An 18,723-nucleotide genomic window follows, 5' to 3' on the forward strand; every position below is an offset into this window, starting at 1 on the left:
AGAGTGCAGTGCTAGGAACAGCTAAGATACTGCGCAGAACCCTCAAACTCCCAGGCCTCTGGTAGAGGACCCGAGCTTGAGGAAGACACATACCACCCATAGGGGAATATTTTTTATATATATATAGTGGTCACCTAATTGAGCATAATTCTGTGTTGTGCTACTTATGAAGCACTTTAAAATACAATCAAGTCTGATTCACTGAAAAAAATTATAGTCAGCTCAGAAACATAAATTTTGCAACAGGGCAATGGCAAACTCTCGTTCACATCTTAATGACCTAGGGCAAAATTATCCTCCCAGATCTGCATTGTGGATAAATAGCCTGCACATATCTCACAAGTCGAACACCTGGTAAAGTTAGTGAAGGTGCTGCACAAGGGAGTGTTAATCTGCAATAGTGATCATCAGCACAGTGGGTCAGAGAAGTAAGCTTTGTCTTTAATCACAAAGCAAACTTCTGTGCTTAGATTTCCTTTGGAAATATGAAATCAGCATTCATGTTGCCCTGAATGTTAGTGTAACCTTTCTTTCCACCTCCATTTATTCAATTCTACTTATGCTTTTGTTAAAATCTGTGAAATGTTACTGCATTCTCTTTCCTTGAATATTTTAATGTAAGACTAATGATTGTAGTATCTTATAATTCTAAAGTTTAAACTATATTTTCCACATATCACAAGATATTAATCTTATTTCACATCACAGAAACCAGAATTGTTTTTCTAGCCTCATGTTTATGACATTTAAGTCTATTTGGACAATTAATCATTAAAGCTGAAGTCCCAATGAAGTTTTTTTTTAGTTAACATAAGTTGTGAGTTTTTAAAACTACAATATAACATGAGGTAGACACAAGACATAATAAAGGAAATATCATTTCTTGAACTCCAAAAGAAATATAGAAATGAATATATTGTTATTTAATGATTGTTTTATATGATATTTCCAGTTAATTCAGTGCCTCTTTAAGGTGAAATGATTGTTCTATATGCAACAGGGCAAGAAACTATTGCTTGGGCTAAGTGGAACACTGGAATTCCAGTGGAGACTGTCTTAAAATGGCCTTATGGACTCTCATTCGTTGGGCTGACCTTAGAGGCCAATTGTCTCTTAGCGGAGTTTCTCTTTCACACATGGATCATGTAAACCATCACATACTGTTGAGCCAGTCATTCTGGTAACAGAGCTTCAAATATCACCCATAGGTTTGATATGGTCTTTCAGCCCTCCCGTGATGGAGGACATGCTCCTTCATTTATAATTAGGTGCCAACCCATCCATCATGGACTGCAAGGGACAGGTTTATTGGAGACCCAAGTGCCAGTTGGTGGTAGTTGGTGCTAGATGTGGTTTGGGACATGATATGCATGCCCCTATTCTTTTTGGTTGGAGTCTTCTATGCCATTTGTAACTCCATTCCCCTGTCATTATTTGAACATGCCTCCAATCAGCTTAAATTAACTGCTTTTTTTGTGTGCAGTTTTTACACTTTCCTTGGATGAGAAATGGATTTCCATAATTTAGTGCACTCTAGGGAACCTCTCAGTACCAAAGTTAAGGACCCATCATGCAGATGGGATTAGGAGGAACAGGAATATAGTCCCACTGCTTCTGAAGAATTGATGACAACTTGCTACAATTCAGGAAAATGTCTCTAGGACGACTGTTAGGGACAATGGATCAACATTGCTTGCCCATCAAACGGTATGTCTACAGTGCAATTAAACACACACGGCTGGACTCTGCCAGTTGACTCGGGCTCATGGGGCTTGGGTTAAGGAGTTGTTTAATTGTGTTGTAGACATTCCAGCTCAGGCTGCAGCCTGTGCTCTGGGACCCTCCCACTATGCAGAGTCATGGCTTCAGACCAAGCCCAAATGTCTACACTACAGTTAAACCATCCCTTAGCCTGAGCCCCACAAGCCCAAGTCAGCAGCACGTTTTTAATTGCAGTGTAGCCATACCCAAAGGGGCAGCATAGGTAAGTAGACCATTAGTCTACCACGAATATAGAGTGAAGAGGAGTCCCACAGCTTCAGCTAATACCCCAAGCACATCCTAGTGGTATTAGCTATTTCAAAACTGGGTGTGCATTAGCTGTTTTAAGTTCCATCTCCAAGAAACTCATCAATACATGTTCTCTCTTTCTCTCTCTCATTCCCTCCTTGCCCTCAGCAAGATGCGGCTGCTGATATCCCACCTCCCTCTCCACCCACTCAAACCTCACTTTTTTTTCCACATCTATCCAGCTGTTTTCTTTTCCTTATTCTCTGACTTGGATACCTGGCTATCTTCTCTGATACTAACCTAGCACTCTTATCCTTGGGGTTGCCAAATTCCACATTAATAATCTAGTTTATCTGCCTCTCATTTCCTCTCCTTCACTTTCTCCAGCTCTCGACCAATCGGTCCATCAATTACCTTAACTGTTCTTTTGATCTTGTCTTCACTCAACATTTCTGTCTTCTTATCTTGTCTTCCAAACTTTGATTCCCTGTTCTCTGTTTACCACCTTATTTCCTTTAAAATGACTCGTTCTCTCTCTCCTCCAATCATTCACTCCTTTTGAGTATAACACTGCAACTGGGGGGTGTAATTCCCAGCTCAGGTAGACATACATATGCCAGCACGGATCCAGCAAGCACACTAATAATAAATAATACAGTATAATCACACCAATTTCACTTATTTTGGTAATTTCTCTTTCTCTTCTCATATCCATTTCCTCCACTTCTGCTCCTGAGCTACTGAAAGACTTTGTATAAAATCTAGAAACCATCCAAATATCTTCCACTACACATTCATCTTGTCTTCCTTCTGCTCCGTTATCTTTCTCACTCTATGTCAATGACTCCCCAATCTACCTCTCTACGCCAGACCTTTCCTCTTCTGTACAGTCTCACATCTCTGTCTTTACAACATCTGACATTAGATGTCCAACAGGCAACTCAAATTCAACACGACATATACTGAATTTTGCTTCCCTTGTGATGAAAGGGAGGGACATGTTAGCCATGCTGTATTTATGTTACCCAGGAAAGAAAAACAAATCTCTTCCAATCTCTGTGTAGTCTATGTCCATAGTAAAGAAGCTATGTTTGGCTTTTAGGATTCCAGAATTATCAACACAGGGGTGTTTCTAATGGGGTTTGGTAGGAACTGGTGCTAGGCTCACACTATTCAACATTTTCACCAATCATCTGGAAGTAAATATAAAATCATAGGTGATAATTTGCAGATGACACAAAGATTGGTGGAGTGATAAATAATGATCAAGACAGACAGTCATACAGAGCAATCCGTATTGCTTGGTAAACTGGGCCCATTAAAACAAAATGCATTTTATTAGAGTGAAATGGAAACTTAGACATTTAGGAACAAGAAACGCAGGTCATATCTATGTAACAGGGGACTGTATCCTGGGAAAGCAGTGATTCTGAAAAAGTGGAGAGGCTGCACAAAAATGATTAGAGGGTTGGAAAAAATGCATTACAGTGAGAAACTTAAAGAGCTCTGTTTAGTTCATCAAACAGAAGATTGAGAGGTGACACTGATTACAGTGTACAAGTACCTTCATGGGGAGAAAATACCAGATACTACTAAAGGAATCTTTAATCTAGCAGAGACAAGCATAGCAAGGACAACGGCTAGAAACTGAAACCAGAAAAATTCAAATTAGAAATTAGGCACGTACTTTGAGGGACATCCCTACCTATACCAGGGCCCTATTGCAGCCCCTCCCCCACACCATGTGTAGGGGAGGCGTGACAGGCCTCTGCGGGAGTAGGGGAGGCTGGCTTGGGGGGGCCAGGTGCCTGCATTCCCACCGCCGGTGAGTGCAGGCTTGGCCCTGCTGCAGTCCTCAGGGGTGGGAAGAGGTGGGGCTCGGGCAGAGCAGGGGCAGAGCGAGGCAGAACAGGGCAAGGGCTTTGGGGAAGGGGTGGAGTGGGGGCGGGGCTGGGACAGAGTGAGGTGGGAAGAGGTGGGGCAAGGGCTGGAGCAGTACGCAGCTGTGCAGGGCACCAGGAAATTTGGTGCCCCAAGTTTTCTGGTGCCCTACGCAGCTGTGTGCTTTGCATATGGGTAAGGACGGCCCTGCATACTTTTAACAGTAAGGGTGATTAACTACTGGAACAACTACCAAGGGCGGTAGTGGATTTTCCATCTCTTGATGTCTGCAGATCAAGACTGAATACTCTTCTGGAAGATATGCTTTAGCAAACCACAAGTTATTGGACTCAGTACAGGGAGCAATATATGGGTGAAATTTAATGGCCTATAATATGCAGGATGTCAGATTAGAAGATCTGCTGGTCCCTTCTCACCATAAACTCTATGAATCTATGAAACCTATTGAGTCATACTTCTCTCAATGATATCTTAGAAGTCATATTTCAGAGAAAGTATGTACAAGTCAGCAAAATATGTACAGTTACATTACAATTTCCATATAAACACAGCAGTTTATTTGCTACTCTCTCTTCTCCTCAGTTCCACAGTTTTCACAACTTCTGTATGCCATGGCTACTATATAACTAATCAAAACACGGTATTTCAGAGTGAATTCTTTCCTTTTTAATTTAATTCAGTTTTTTGTGGATATTATGTACTCAGTCTAGACATGTCACTTAAATATAGTTATATGCTTCAATTTTCCATTTAATAAGGAAGTCAGTTCCCAATTTCCCATGTAGTTATGAATAAATAGTACAGTGATTATCATGGCACAATCAAAGAAAACAGTTAAGAATGTTCTTTGATATAGTTAGCTTACTCATGCAAGCAAGTACCCTCAAGTACACTCAGTACCAAGCTCTATCCAGTTTGAAAATAAGGAGAAATAGGAGGAGAGGAAATTTGCACTCTCTTATAATTTAGTCACAAAACTTTTTGGGTGGAAGGTAGGATGATGGCTAGATGGCTCAAAATATTAGAACAGATGCCACTAACTACTGTTTATAGACCAACTTTTTTCTCCATACATTCCTCCTGGACTTCACTGTAACTAGCTTTTACAACCAAAGGCAAGCTGTGCTGCATTGTGCAGTCACTCCTTGCATTAAACAGCAATTCTCAAATGCGGCCACTGTGGCCGCATGTGGCCATCAGGGACTTTTCTCGTGGCCACAGCCTCCAAGGCTTAATTTGTCCCCAGGCTTGCCAGGGCTGAGTAAGTCTGCTGTGAAAAGTGAGACTTGTATGTTTGTTAATATCACTTTTCACAATAGACGTACTAGCTAGCAATAAATAAATTGCAATGATTTGGAGGTGTATATGTGCATATTTATTTGTTTTTCCTAAAGCTAATTAAGTATTTTAGGGAAAAGTGTGAGACCAGCCACCACTAAGAGTTGGTAGCCACACTCTGAGGCCACCAAAAAATTTGTCATGAGAACACCTGCATTAGAAAACAGGGGAAAATGAAATTGGTGTTCACACACTTCTCAACACAAAGTTTGACAAACTCGGTCCATACTGGAGTATGAGGTGGGAACCTCCAGTAACGTCCAAGTCAGAGTTTTTTAAAAGAGACATTAAGTATAAAGAAAGGAAACAGTGCCAAAAATGTATGAGTATGGGTAGTGGCAAACATAGCTGCAGCTCAAAGAAAAAAAGATGTTGTGATCACAGGACATGCAGGATGGCTGCATTATTGTTCCCAGAGTCTAATCCATACCCAAACCATATGCAGAAATCACTGTCATCACACTAGCATCTCATACCACCATAGATATGAATGATTTACCATTTAAATTTACACTTATGTAAATAACTTCTCTAAAACCTATATCCACATGATTTAACAGCACTACAATACATACTGTATGTATGTAGACGTATCACCTGAAGATCTTTTCCTATGTGAATAGAGTACACTAAGTTCACAGTAGGGTTGTATATAATTATAAAAGACGATAATGAGCAAGAATTCCAGGGCTTTCAGTGAATCATAGAAGTTATTCCCTCATGAGTGGAAATATATTTTCCTTTACTCTATCACTTATGTAAATAATTACAGAAAGAGAAGGAAAGATATAAAGAGAGAATGAACTACATGTGTTTTAAATTAGTTTTTCTTACTTTTGATTCAGTTTTGAACAATTGTTTTTTGGATTTGTAAAAAATGATCTATCTCAGTGTAAATGCCTGTAAAAATCAGCCTTTTTTTCACAGATAAAATAAATGAGGTAATACTTGCCTAACAATTATCTTGCATGATAGGTGGGCTGGAATAAGTATGTACTTCCAATTGCTGATTCTGTTCAATAGATTGATAGTTTCCATTTTAGTCTGTATGGGAATTTTTAGCTGTTGCATCAGTTAATGACTGGAAAAACATGTCATCCATAACTCAGCATTGGTCAACCCATGTAAACAAGGAAGGAGACCTGATGAATCATAATAGGAGGTGCCTAGTCATTTTATATTCATCAGAGGTTACTGGTGATGCTTGTTTTTGAATGCAGACCTGAAACATTCCAAGATCAGTCTTTAATCAAATGTTATTGTTGTCCCAAAACATCATGTTCTTTCAAAATGATATATGGGTGTTTTGAAAGTGCAAGTGATGTTATGACTATTGTGCATACTTCATGGTTAGTTCATTACTACAGCTGTACCAATAGTAAAAATAAAAATATTGTTTTAATCATAAAAACATAAGAATGGCCACACCGGGTCAGACCATCTAGCCCAATATCCTGTCTTTCAGCAGTGGCCAGTGCCAGATGCTTCAGAGGGAATGAACAGAACACGATAATTATTGAGTGATCCAATCACTGTCATCTAGTCTCAGCTTCTGGGAGTCAGAGAGTTAGGGACACCTGATCATGGGATTGCATCCCTGAACATTTTGGGTAATAACCATAGATGGACCTAGCATCCATGAACTTATCTGATTATTTTTTGAATCCAGTTATACTTTTGGCCTTCACATCCCTAGGCAGAGTTGCACAGGTTGACTCTGTATTGTCTGAAGAAGTACTTCCTTATGTTTGTTTTAAATATGATCCCTATTAATTTCATTGGGGACCCCTGGTTGTTGGATTATATGAAGGGGTAAATAACACTTCCTTATTCACTTTTTCCACATAATTCATGATTTTATAAACCTCTATCATATCCCCAGTCACTCATCTCTTTTCCAAACTGAACAGTCCACATTTTTTAAACCTCTCCTCATGGAAGCTGTTCAATACCTCTAATCATTTTTGTTACCTTCTCTGCACCTTTTTCAATTCTAATACATCTTTTTTGAGATGTGGTGACCAGAATTGCACACAGTTTTCAAGGTGTGGTGTACCATGGATTTATATAGTGGCATTATGATATTTTCTGTCTTATTATCTATCTCTTTCTGAATGGCTCCAAATATTGTTAGCTTTTTTGACTGCCACAGCATATTGAGTGGATGTTTTCAGACAGCTATCAACAATGACTCCAAGATCTCTTTCTTGAGTGGCAACAGCTAATTTAGACTCTATCATTTTATATAAATAGTTTGGATTATGTTTTCCAATGTGCATTACTTTGCATTTATCAACATTGAATTTCATCTGCCATTTTGTTACCCAGATACCCAGTTTAATGACTTTGTAACTCTTCACAGTCAGCTTTAGGCTCAACTATTTTGAGTAATTTTGCGTCAGTTACCAAATTTGCCATCTCACTGTTCACCTCTTTTTCCAGATCATTTATGAATATGTTGAACAGCACTGGTCCCAGTACAGATCAAATTGGAGTTAATTATGATTTAAAAAAAAATATATATGAGAAATAATAATCTTTACCTTTTAACTGCTTTTGATCCACTAAGAGAGGTAGACAAAGGAAAGAGGGAAAAAAGACAATACCAATACCAAAACCAAATCTTAAAAATATATATATGAAACAAGGTAGGCAATTTATGAGCCCAGCATCAGAATCATATTAAATTGGGATCTGAAGTAGAAAGGTAAGCAATACAGACTTAATTCTAAAGTAGAAGTTCTTGATAAAATACACCAAATAAAATGTATCACCACTCATCATGGATAATGTTATCTACAGCAACCACAGGCACTAGAGGAGAGATGGTACAGCCAAAACATAAGAGATTGTGATAGTAATGATTACATTGTTATTTCAAAGGTGGTATAATCAAATTTATTATATATATTTTTAAACTCACTCACTTGTGACCAATCTCATGTGCAATGGTAAAAGCTGAACCTAGGCCAATGTCTTCATTAATGCTGCAGCTCCTTTCAGGCTCACACATTCCAGACACAGAGGCCAAGCCTGAATAAACAAGGAGACACAAAGGGTCATGCCAAGGTGTTCAAGTTTTAAAAGCCCTAGTTATAAATGACTGGATTCTTTTTAATAACCTCCACACACAGAAGGAGCAGTTGGCAAAAGGTTAACTTTCTAGTCATTTTCAAAATCACTGGGGGCAATTTCTCTTTGCTGGCTAGACATTAATATTTTTGAACTACAGTCAGTGCTGGAAAATGTCTAGACTAGGGGTTAGATTTATAAATTTTACTTCTGGTAACTTGGGACCACCTAGTAACTTGAGCCAGGAGAGAGAATTCAAGAAAACATTTTTATTTTAACATTCTTGAGGTTGTAGAAAGTAAAATGTATCCACATTATTTTTCTAAAGAGATCTGTTTAAGCTTAGTGGGTTCCTAAAAACATACAAGAAACTTTTTTAGCTACAAAAAGCCCCAAGGGGTACTTTTTTTTTTGTATAAAAATAAAACCGAATGCATCAAAAAGGAAAGGAGACATGTTAATAAAAAACATTCACTTAAACATGGAAGGCTTTTCCATTTATCATTGTATTATAAGTGCTTTTAAAAGATTCCTTAACAGGAAGAAAGCTACTGGCACTTACAGAATATAGCTCTGCTGTGTCATACACACTCTTCAGCATTAGAACATCACATAGAATATATACTATGGCAGAACTACTTTGCTGTCACTGCTGATGGAATCTAACCAGCAGCCTTACCTAAGATATTCTTTCCTGTGGTCTTTTATCTGGAAGAAGCATTAACAGCCTCTCCAAGGGAATCACCTGTCCTGCAAAATACAGTGCTCCAAAACAGTGACTGGAAAAATAGTTACTTTGCCATGGAAGGCAAGTTGTTACCTTTCATGAGAAAATGGTGCTAAATCATGCCCTTCTGCCTAAAATAAGTAGGAATGAGATGACTAGTAACCACTGGAAAGAGAGGACGAGGTGACTGGGGTGAAAAGATTAGTGATGAGAGAATGAAGAAAAATATTTAACAAATTTTTGCAGTCTACTATCTGTTGCCAGCCTAATAATAATGTTCAACCTGCCTAAAATTCTCTGTTGTTCTAATTGGAAGAGGTATTCTTTGCTTCCTGAATTTGAGTGTAGTGTACCAAGCACTTTTATGACTGTCATGTTCCTCCACTGAGGTGGCCACAGTTCAAGGGTGTGTAAAGTGATCCCTATATGTTCAGTGTATAGAACTTGGTCCAGCAACCCTTACTCACAGGAATAATGGCCGGAGGCTCAGGCTAATGATTTGTAATTCTGTACAGTGTTTTTATGTTTGCAACAAACAGCGCAGGCCAAATCCAGAACCCAGACCTGCCCCAAGAAGCTGAGCCAGGTGCTCAGCAGATGCATAAGAGAGGGAGGAGAGATCCTCCACTGAAGCCACATAGCAGCTGCACAGCCACTTTAGGTATGTCTACACTGCAATAAAACACGCACAGCTTGCCCATGTCAGCTGACCCAGGTTCACTGGGCTGTAAATTGCAGTGTAGACATTTGGGCTCAGGCTGGAGCCTGAGTTCTGGATCCCTCCCCTCTGACAGAATCTCAGAGCTTGGGCTCCTACCCAAGCCCGAACATCTACATTGCAATTTTTCAGCCCCACAGCCTGAACCCTTTGAATCCAAGTCAGCTAACATGGGCCAGACACAGCCATAGGTGGTTTATTGCAGTACAGAGACAACCTTGATGCAAGCTGCTTTTTCTACATAGCTCCTTGCGTAACTCTTTATGCCAGAGATTGGAAGGGAAGAACTAGAAGATCTGTCTAGCGGAAGATCTTCTAGCCCCATTTCTCCCCAGGGCACCCAGGGTTCCTCCTACTCATTGTGCTGCTGCTATGGGGACTTCATATATATGTTCCCATTAAGCATGCGCTTCACTCTAACTTCTTGAAGTCAATGGCACTTCAGCATTTCTTAAGTGTTTTGTTGACTCAGAGCCATAGAGGATATTGTCCCTACTCCCACTCCAGTTCCCACAATGCAAAGAAATGGCCATAGTTCTGTTGTCAAGATTCCCATTGCAGAAAAGGAGGAGGGAGGTTGTAATTGACTCTTTATGAACAAAAGCATCAATTTAAAATTTGTTCACTTTCTATTTAGGAAAGTATGCAGCCAAGTCTGGCCTCCACTGTGCTGGTTTCAAGTGGAGCAGAATTTGGCTCTATGCTGAAGTCTTATAAAATGAGGATTAGTGCACTAATAGTCAACTACATTAAATATGAGTATAAAGTAAGAAAAATGTTTTTCACTAAATGTTTCCTTTGATATTTTCCCCTTTTGAACACTTGCAGTGGCATTTCTGTGACATTAGTTCGCCTTCGCAGTTTTGACATCTCTGTGCTGGCTTTAATTTAGAAATATGTAGTCTGAAGGCATTTATGTTATACTAAAATACGTTATGCATATGGATTATGTTTACAGTGGGCCAGATTCCAATATCCTTTACTCACATTGACTACAGCTTAACTGCACAAGTTGCCCTAGTGACTTCAGTAGGACCACTTGTATAGTAAGTTACTATTCAACATGAGTTAAAGTTATCAGAATATGATTCAGTGAAGACAGTACTGGATGAAACAGAAAAAAAAATACCATGGTTGACTCTGATCAGTGGAAGACCTACAAAATAATCACACACAAAATCAATAAGCCAAACTAGTCTCCAACTCAGAATTGAAGTGCTGATAGTTAATTACAAGGAAGAAGCTAATGGAATGATTTAAGGTTGAAAAAGTGATTTGTTAGGTACATATTAGACTTAGTCCATGCATGAAAGTCTCTTTAATAATAATTTCTGTCTTTAAAACTCTAGTAAACTGCAATATCTATGATATATAACACACACCTTTGTGGTGACAAATTTAGGAATGGCAAGGACAATATCTCTCCACTCTGTCCATAATATTGACAAATGTGCTTTCCACTGTCAAGGCACCAAGGAGTTCCAATATTGTTTTAATTTACATTGTTGGATTATTTTCCATAATGCTTTATAGAAGAAGCAGTCTTGATGTTGCACCTCGACTCACACAGTATGGCAACAATTTAAACCACAAAGTCTGTTTCCTGGGGCTGGGTCTTTTTTTCCCTTCCTCTCCCATTTGTATTTTTGAAATATATAATGGAAATAGATTATATGGAAATAAGCAGTACGTTGTCTGCTTTAATTACTGTTTGGTAAGTTTGAATCATCTAGTAGGTTTTATCAGCATTACAGATGCCAGAAAAGAAACGCCCAACAGCAATTCACATAATTTAATCTTCCAGTGATCTAACAAAACCTATACCCACATAAGTTACATTTTACTGTTTATGTGTGTATATTTGAGAAGGCTCACTAGCAGAAGAGGTCAAAACTAAACAATGATCAATAATCAGAATAATGCAAACAAATAACAAATACAAGCTGAAGTTCCACTTTGTAAACTTACCCAGTGTTCCACAGGGCTTGTTTTTATAAGTGCAGATATCATATCTGTTGAGGAGAAAAACAATCAGACACAACTTGTAAGAGGGTCATATCTGTGAGATATTTTGCATATTTATCACATTTCTATATCGTAGGTCAAGTTGTCAGACCACAATCAGTGTAATTATGTGCTGCCAACTAGTGACGGCATTTTCTACACTCTGGTGTAAACCACAGGCTGCAGTATGCTCACAGTCTTTGGCCTCAGGCCAGTGGGACACCTGCCAGTAAGAAAAAAACAGTTAAAGTGGATCTTTGTAATCACCAGCTCCATAAAACAGTCTACCATGCTGTTATGAAGTTACAGCTGCATGCCTGCAGAGTGCTACTCCTTCAAGAGGCTACTAGCAACGTTTATATTTCTAAATCTGCTGAAACATTTTCTTATTGTGGACATGGCATATTTTACAACATTGAACAGCTTTCATTTTAATTGCTACTGTTCTCTCTGATTTCATTATGTGTAAGTGTTTGCTATTAAACTAAAATTATCTAAACTCAGGCAAATAAGAATCAGGTTTGTCCTTTTGTTATCTTCCAATTATTATGTGTCCTTTAAAAGTAATGCATTGTAAGTTATTAAAATTTTTTAATTTTTATTATATTTTCTTACAAACAGCTAAATAAATTGTTAAAAGCTTCCCTCACTTTAGATATAATCTTCCTAATACTGAAGTTCAAACAATGAGTCTCTGTTCAGATGACATGGTGAAATAAACATATCAGTGTTTTGGAGCCTGTAAAGGAATTAAAACATGTTTCCTGCAGTACAGCTAATATTCAGTGTAAATAATGTGGCCAATGGACTATAACTGCATATTTTTAAATGTGTTACAGCCACAATCCTATAGTTATGATATGCCAGCATTATTATAGACTTAACGTTTTCAGGGATTTATAATGATTTCCTTGCAGTATAATGTTTCAGAGCATGTGTTTACAAGGTTTTTGCACTGTGAGAAAGTAAAACCAATAAATAAGATGAGGAGACATGGATTCCTTTTTTCACTCTCATTTTTTAACTTGGACCTTTTTTTAATTTCAGACTACTAAAATATTTTAAAAAACTAATAGTACCTGTTTCAAACATGGATCAGTGACAATTTATGAGTAATATATGAGATGTATAAACTCTTTAAGTGCCAGAATAAATGTTTGTCTACAACCCAACTCCATGGACTAAATTTCTGAGTGCAAGATTAGGCCCTTAAACCTATAAATGCCCCATACATGTAGACCCCTTTGTCCAGGTGTAACCCTATTGATTTCAGAAGGTCTCCACATGGGTGCAGGAATCTGCCTATGTGGAGCAGTGGGCAGGAACATGGCCTAACTGTGATCTCAGAAATGTGTGTATTCAGTTCCCACTTGAAGTGACTCAAATTGTGTCATAATATGTGCATGCAAAGTTCTTACCGATTTCAAGAGAAGCCCTATATGGGCATCCAAAGCCACATTTTAACCTAGTTCCTCTTATGCAATTTGAGGGATGGGAACTCAGATCAGTATTCTGCTATACAATGTGTGGGAACATAACTATCTAATAGGTCACACAAATATAAATAGGGAGATAGCGAGATTTTCACCACACACTTCATGTCATTTACATATTTGAAGATGCAGGACTTATTATTTTGCATTCTGTAAAGGGCCTGAACCTACTCCTATTGAAGCTATGGCAATACTTTTGTTTATCTCAAGGGCAGAAAGATTGGGCCTAGACATATTAAGTGAGAAAAAGTAACTTGTTTGAATACCATAAATATGTAGATCTGAACCCAACAAAAGAAAGTACCTGGAGTAAATAGTAAATTTTTTACTATTGTGCTGTAGTATTTAATGCTACTGGGAACTGAACAGTTAGACCAGCACACCTTGAAACAAAAATATATTCTCAGTAAGTAAATTGGAGCTTTATCACTGACTTCATTGGGGCCAGCACTTACCCTTAGAGACTGATTCTACTCACAATTATACTGGTATGAATCTGCAGTAACTCCACTGCACTCAGTGAAGTTTCACCAGTGCAACAATAGTGAGATCAGAGTAAAATCCCTACTTTCTCTCACATTTTTGAATAATCAACACCATTTATCAATCTGATTGTCCTGTGTACCTTCTATTATTCAATTATGTAGAGTAGATTTACTAGGAAACGTTTTATGAAAAAGAAATTTCAGTGACAAAACAAAATGAAATTTTGTGGAAAAATTATTTTCTACTTTCTGATCAGCTCTAACCATTTTGTAAGAAAACACCTCAAACAGTCAAACTATTCTAAATATGGCCTCACTTAACAGTCCAATTGTACAGGCTAGAATATTGTCCTAATGACATTCATAATTTCTCTTATGAATTCCAAACCTTTGTTTTTCTATTAAACAATGCCAAAGGACTTATTTGATCTACTATATATCTTTTTCATTTTCTACCCTTTGTGCCACAAGGTTCTGGATGCTCTCTTTTCATTTGGTTTGTTCTTAAACTCATTACCTAACATTTCTATGAGGTGAATGGCACAATTCATTCATCTGTTTGTGTACTTGGTCTATCCAAATCATTCTGAATTGTACTGGCCTTTTCTTCTTTTGACTCCACTTCTTCTAGCCTTTTTTTGCATTACAGTGGAATCCACTTAATCAGGAAGCCCCAGTGGATAGCTTTTCATCCTGATTAAGTGCAATTGTAATGTAACAGAAAAGGGATTTCAGTAGTACAGTTGTTACTGTCTGGGGAGATGCATGTTACTGGAGATGCCTATAATATTGGGAAAAGGAATTATCTGCACTGGATTGGCACTGAGCCAGGTGTCTGCCCAGAAATGGTAGAAGAGACTTTTATGAGATTTGCAATATTGTGGGCCAACATGTGTAATGAGCGTGTCTGAAAGAAACTGACTAGCAGATAGGAGTAAGCAGTGGTGATGCAGAGTATATGTTTTCTGCATGTATCATAAACAAAAGAAAGAATGAAAGCTGTTGTTAGAAGTAAAAATGTACAAAGTAACATTAGACAGAGACAGACAAAGACCAAATGCCAGTGAATGTTACAAAATCATCTGAAAGCATCCCTGTTAAGGGGATTACTTTACTCACTAAGCCGCATGTATGAAATAGAGATGGCTGGTGATAGACAAGACTTGAAGGAAAAGTGTTTTAAGTAAAAAGCTGAAGAAGGAGAAAGTAGAAACACAGCAAACTGCATATATTCCAGGACTAGAAGGGACCATGGTGATAATCTAGTCCAACCTCCTGTAGAATACAGTTCCATAGAAAAAAGAACGAGCAGTACTTGTGGCACCTTAGAGGCTAACAATTTGAGCATAGGCTTTCATGGGCTAAAACCCACTTCATCGGATGCCTGCAGTGGAAGATACAGTAGGAAAATATATATATACACAAAGAACATGAAAAAATGGGTGTTGCCATACCAACTGTAACAAGGGTAATTAATTAAGGTAAGCTATTATCAGCAGAAGGAAAAAAAACTTTTGTAGTGCTAATCAGGATGGCCCATTTCCAACCATTGGCAAGAAGGTGTGAGTAACAGCGGGAGGGGGTGGAAATTAGCATGGGAAAACAGTTTTACTTTGTGTAATGACCCATCCACTCCCAGTCTTTATTCAAGCCTAATTTATGGCGTATAGTTTGCAAATTAATTCCAATTCTGCAGTTTCTCGTTGGAGTCTGTTTTTGAAGGGTTTTTTCTGAGTATTGCGACTTTGAGATCTGTAATTAAGTGACCACTGAGGTTGAAGTGTTCTCTGAATGGTTTTTGAATGTTATAATTCTTGACATCTGATTTGTGTTCATTTATTCTTTTGCGTACAGACTGTCCAGTTTGGCCAATGTACATGGCAGAGGGGCATTGCTGGCACATCATGGCATACTTTACATTGGTAGATGTGCAGGTGAACGAGCCTCTGATAGTGTGGCTGATGTGATTAGGTCCTATGATGGTGTCCCCTGAATAGATATGTGGACAGAGTTGGCAACGGCTTTGTTGCAAGGATAGGTTCCTGGGTTAGTGTTTTTGTTGTGTGGTGTGTGGTTGCTGGTGAGTATTTGCTTCAGATTGGGGTGCTGTCTGTAAGTGAGGACTGGTCTGTCTCCCAAGATCTGTGAGAGTGAGGGATCGTCCTTCAGGATAGGTTGTAGATCCTTGATGATGCACTGGAGAGGTTTTAGTTGGGGGATGAAATGACGGCTAGTGGCATTCTGTTACTTTCTTTGTTGGGCCTGTTCTGTAGAAGGCGACATCTTCAGTTCCATAGAACTTTCCCAAAATAATTCCTATAACACATACTTCAGAAGAACATCCAATCCCTATGTAAAAATTGTCAGTGATGGAGATTCCACCATGACACTTCCTAAATTATTCCAAAAATGGTTAATTACTCTTACCATTAAAAATTTATGCCTTATTTCCATCTGGGAAGGGGACTACAAAAATGCCCAAATGTCAATGAGGGTACTTGCAATGGAAAAAGTTCAGTTTGGAGGAAAGTAACTAGCTGGTATTTCAATGAGAGGTGAGGCTCCCTTTGCCATTCCTCTGAAAGATGGAATTTGCTATAAGGTTAAGATAATTACACCACTTAATTGAGATGTAACTTTATTGGGGGATCTATTTAATCAGAATGTTTGTCAGGGAACCAGATTAAACCTAATGACTGATATGGTACTAACTCAGAGGGAAGAATGACATTGACCAAAAATTATTAACACTACTTTCTTTTCAGGAAACATTTCTAAATACCATATCTATGAACTGAGGGTTTTTTTATTTTACTGTTGTTGTTGTTGTTGTTAACTGAATCTTGCTTATTCTTACCCTTGTTTCTCATCATCACAACATCACAGATTTTGACTGTAAGCTCTTCAGAAGACAGATTGTCCCTTACAAGCTTATACAGTGCCTAACACAGGTGTTCTCAAACTTTCTTTGCTGGGCCTCCCCTTTCAAAATATTTCAGGCTCTGATGACCCTTCCCAAAAAGTGATGACCCCTCACACACACCAAGCCACCCTTCCTCTGCATTGCTGCTGGCAGCAGCACTGCCTTCAGAGGTGGGCACTTGGCCAACAGCTGCCGCTCTCTGGACACCCAGCTCTGAAGGCAATGCAGAAGTAAGGGTGGCAATACCGTGACCCCCCTACAGTAGCCTTGTGAGCCTCTTTAGGGTCAGGACACCCCATTTGAGAAATGCTGGCCTAACACAACTGGGCTCTGAACTCAGCTAGGACCTCTGACAATTACCATAATATAAACAAACAATCTGATTCCATCCACGTTTTTGCTTTTCTCACCCTCTTCTTCTGCCCGCATAGCAATCATATTGCAACCTTACACTGGAAACACTTACTGCTGCCCAGGTCACCTGTCTAGGTTTATACTGAATCTAGCCCCCTAAGTTTCATACTTCAGTGAACTTAAAAACAAAGCAAAACACCATTCAAAAAGACAAATTCACCTGATTCCAACATAAAAATATAAATTGGTTCAGACTTTCTCAAAAGCAGGCCTTTGGGCTCACAAAAAGGATTCACAAGCTTCCACAGAATCATTAGACAAGTCTGGGTTATATTTCAAAATCATTACACAAAACAAAAGCAGGCAAGTTTTGTGTGGTTTGGCATTTCAAACAGCTATTGTTTGTACACACAAATGCAGTTTTTTCCTGCACAAAGTGTATGTATGTGTTTTTGCAGGTGCAATTGGTGCCCTCAGTGTTAAAGGAGTTGTGTGGACAAATAATTATACCGTAAATCTAATGCTTAGCAAATTTAGAGAGTTGCTGTATAAAAATGAAGGTTTTATAGGATTATTCACCAGTTCATCATGTTTACAACATCTTAATAATTCATTTCATGTGCACACCTTACAAATAACAATATATTTTACAACAATAAAACCCTTTTGATTTCTTTCAAAAAGTTTTACTATAGCATTTGCTTAGTCTTACAGAAAGTGGTATACCACAACAGCATTTTGCCTTAAAATAAAGTACACATCTTATTTGGTTTCTTCCTCAAAAACCTCAAAACCAAAGGAGCTATTTAAACTAAGGAAGGAAAAGCATAATATACATGTTACATATCACTCAACAGAAATAACTTTTTCTATTATTAGTTTTCCATGTCTTTTAAAAACTGCCACAGATAATCAAAGTCTGGCTCTAGTGGGCTTCATTTCAGTACTTAACTTGGTTAAATAAATGAAATTCTGAGTTATAGTTAGGAAAAGAAGTTACTTATCTTGTACAGTAACTGGAATTGCTTAAGATGTGTCCCTATGGTGCTCCATGTCAGGATGCACATGCATCGATGCACTCTTAATCAGTGATTGTTGTCAATGGTGTCTGCGGTCCGTGCCTGTGTCCTAGATACTTTGGTGCTACAATACATGGGTAATATAAGGAAGGGACTGATCCCCTGCCACTCCAGTTCCTTTTCAAAAATGAAAGACTTCAAGGCAGAAGGGAAGAAGAGCAGGTAGTGGAGCAGCCATAGGGACACACATCTCAAGGAACTCCACTTATTGTACAAGGTAAGTAAAGTCTCCTTTTTCTTTGAGTAGTGCCCCTATAAGTGCTCCATATCTGGATATTCATATGCAGTACCTCAATTACGAAGAAGGGTGCCAAGGAGTCAGGCTCAGTACAGAGAGCAGAACAGCATCACTGAAAGGTGAAAGCTCTCAAAGAAGGCGTGAGAGTGTAGTTCTGGGAAAAGCGTGTACACTGAAAGACCAGGTGGCTGCCCTGCAGATGTCTGAGATAGATACGTTTTTCAGTAGGGCTTCAAAGGTAGATTGAGTCCTGGTGGAATGAGCAATCACCCTCGGAGAGAGGCGAGACCCCAAAGGCTTCATAACAGGTTAAGATACATCCTGCAATTCATTTGGACAAGCTTTGGGTGTAAAACAGATGTCTTTTCATTCATTCTGCA

The 18,723-nt window shown here is 38.5% G+C and overlaps 1 protein-coding gene across 1 annotated transcript in view; it reads right to left on the bottom strand.

The window, feature by feature from the left end:
- ADAMTS6 (ADAM metallopeptidase with thrombospondin type 1 motif 6) overlaps positions 1 to 18,723 on the bottom strand; it is a 319,586-nt gene that overhangs the window by 190,245 nt on the left and 110,618 nt on the right. Inside the window, exons 8-9 of the mRNA XM_075066981.1 lie at positions 11,736 to 11,779; positions 8,178 to 8,283 (exon numbers count right to left, since the gene is read on the bottom strand). Of these exons, the coding sequence (XP_074923082.1) occupies positions 8,178 to 8,283; positions 11,736 to 11,779 (150 nt within the window). The remainder of the gene's footprint in view (positions 1 to 8,177; positions 8,284 to 11,735; positions 11,780 to 18,723) is intronic.

This window comes from Chelonoidis abingdonii, chromosome 6 (assembly GCF_003597395.2).
Source record: "Chelonoidis abingdonii isolate Lonesome George chromosome 6, CheloAbing_2.0, whole genome shotgun sequence".
In the NCBI taxonomy this organism is placed as follows: domain Eukaryota; kingdom Metazoa; phylum Chordata; order Testudines; family Testudinidae; genus Chelonoidis; species Chelonoidis abingdonii.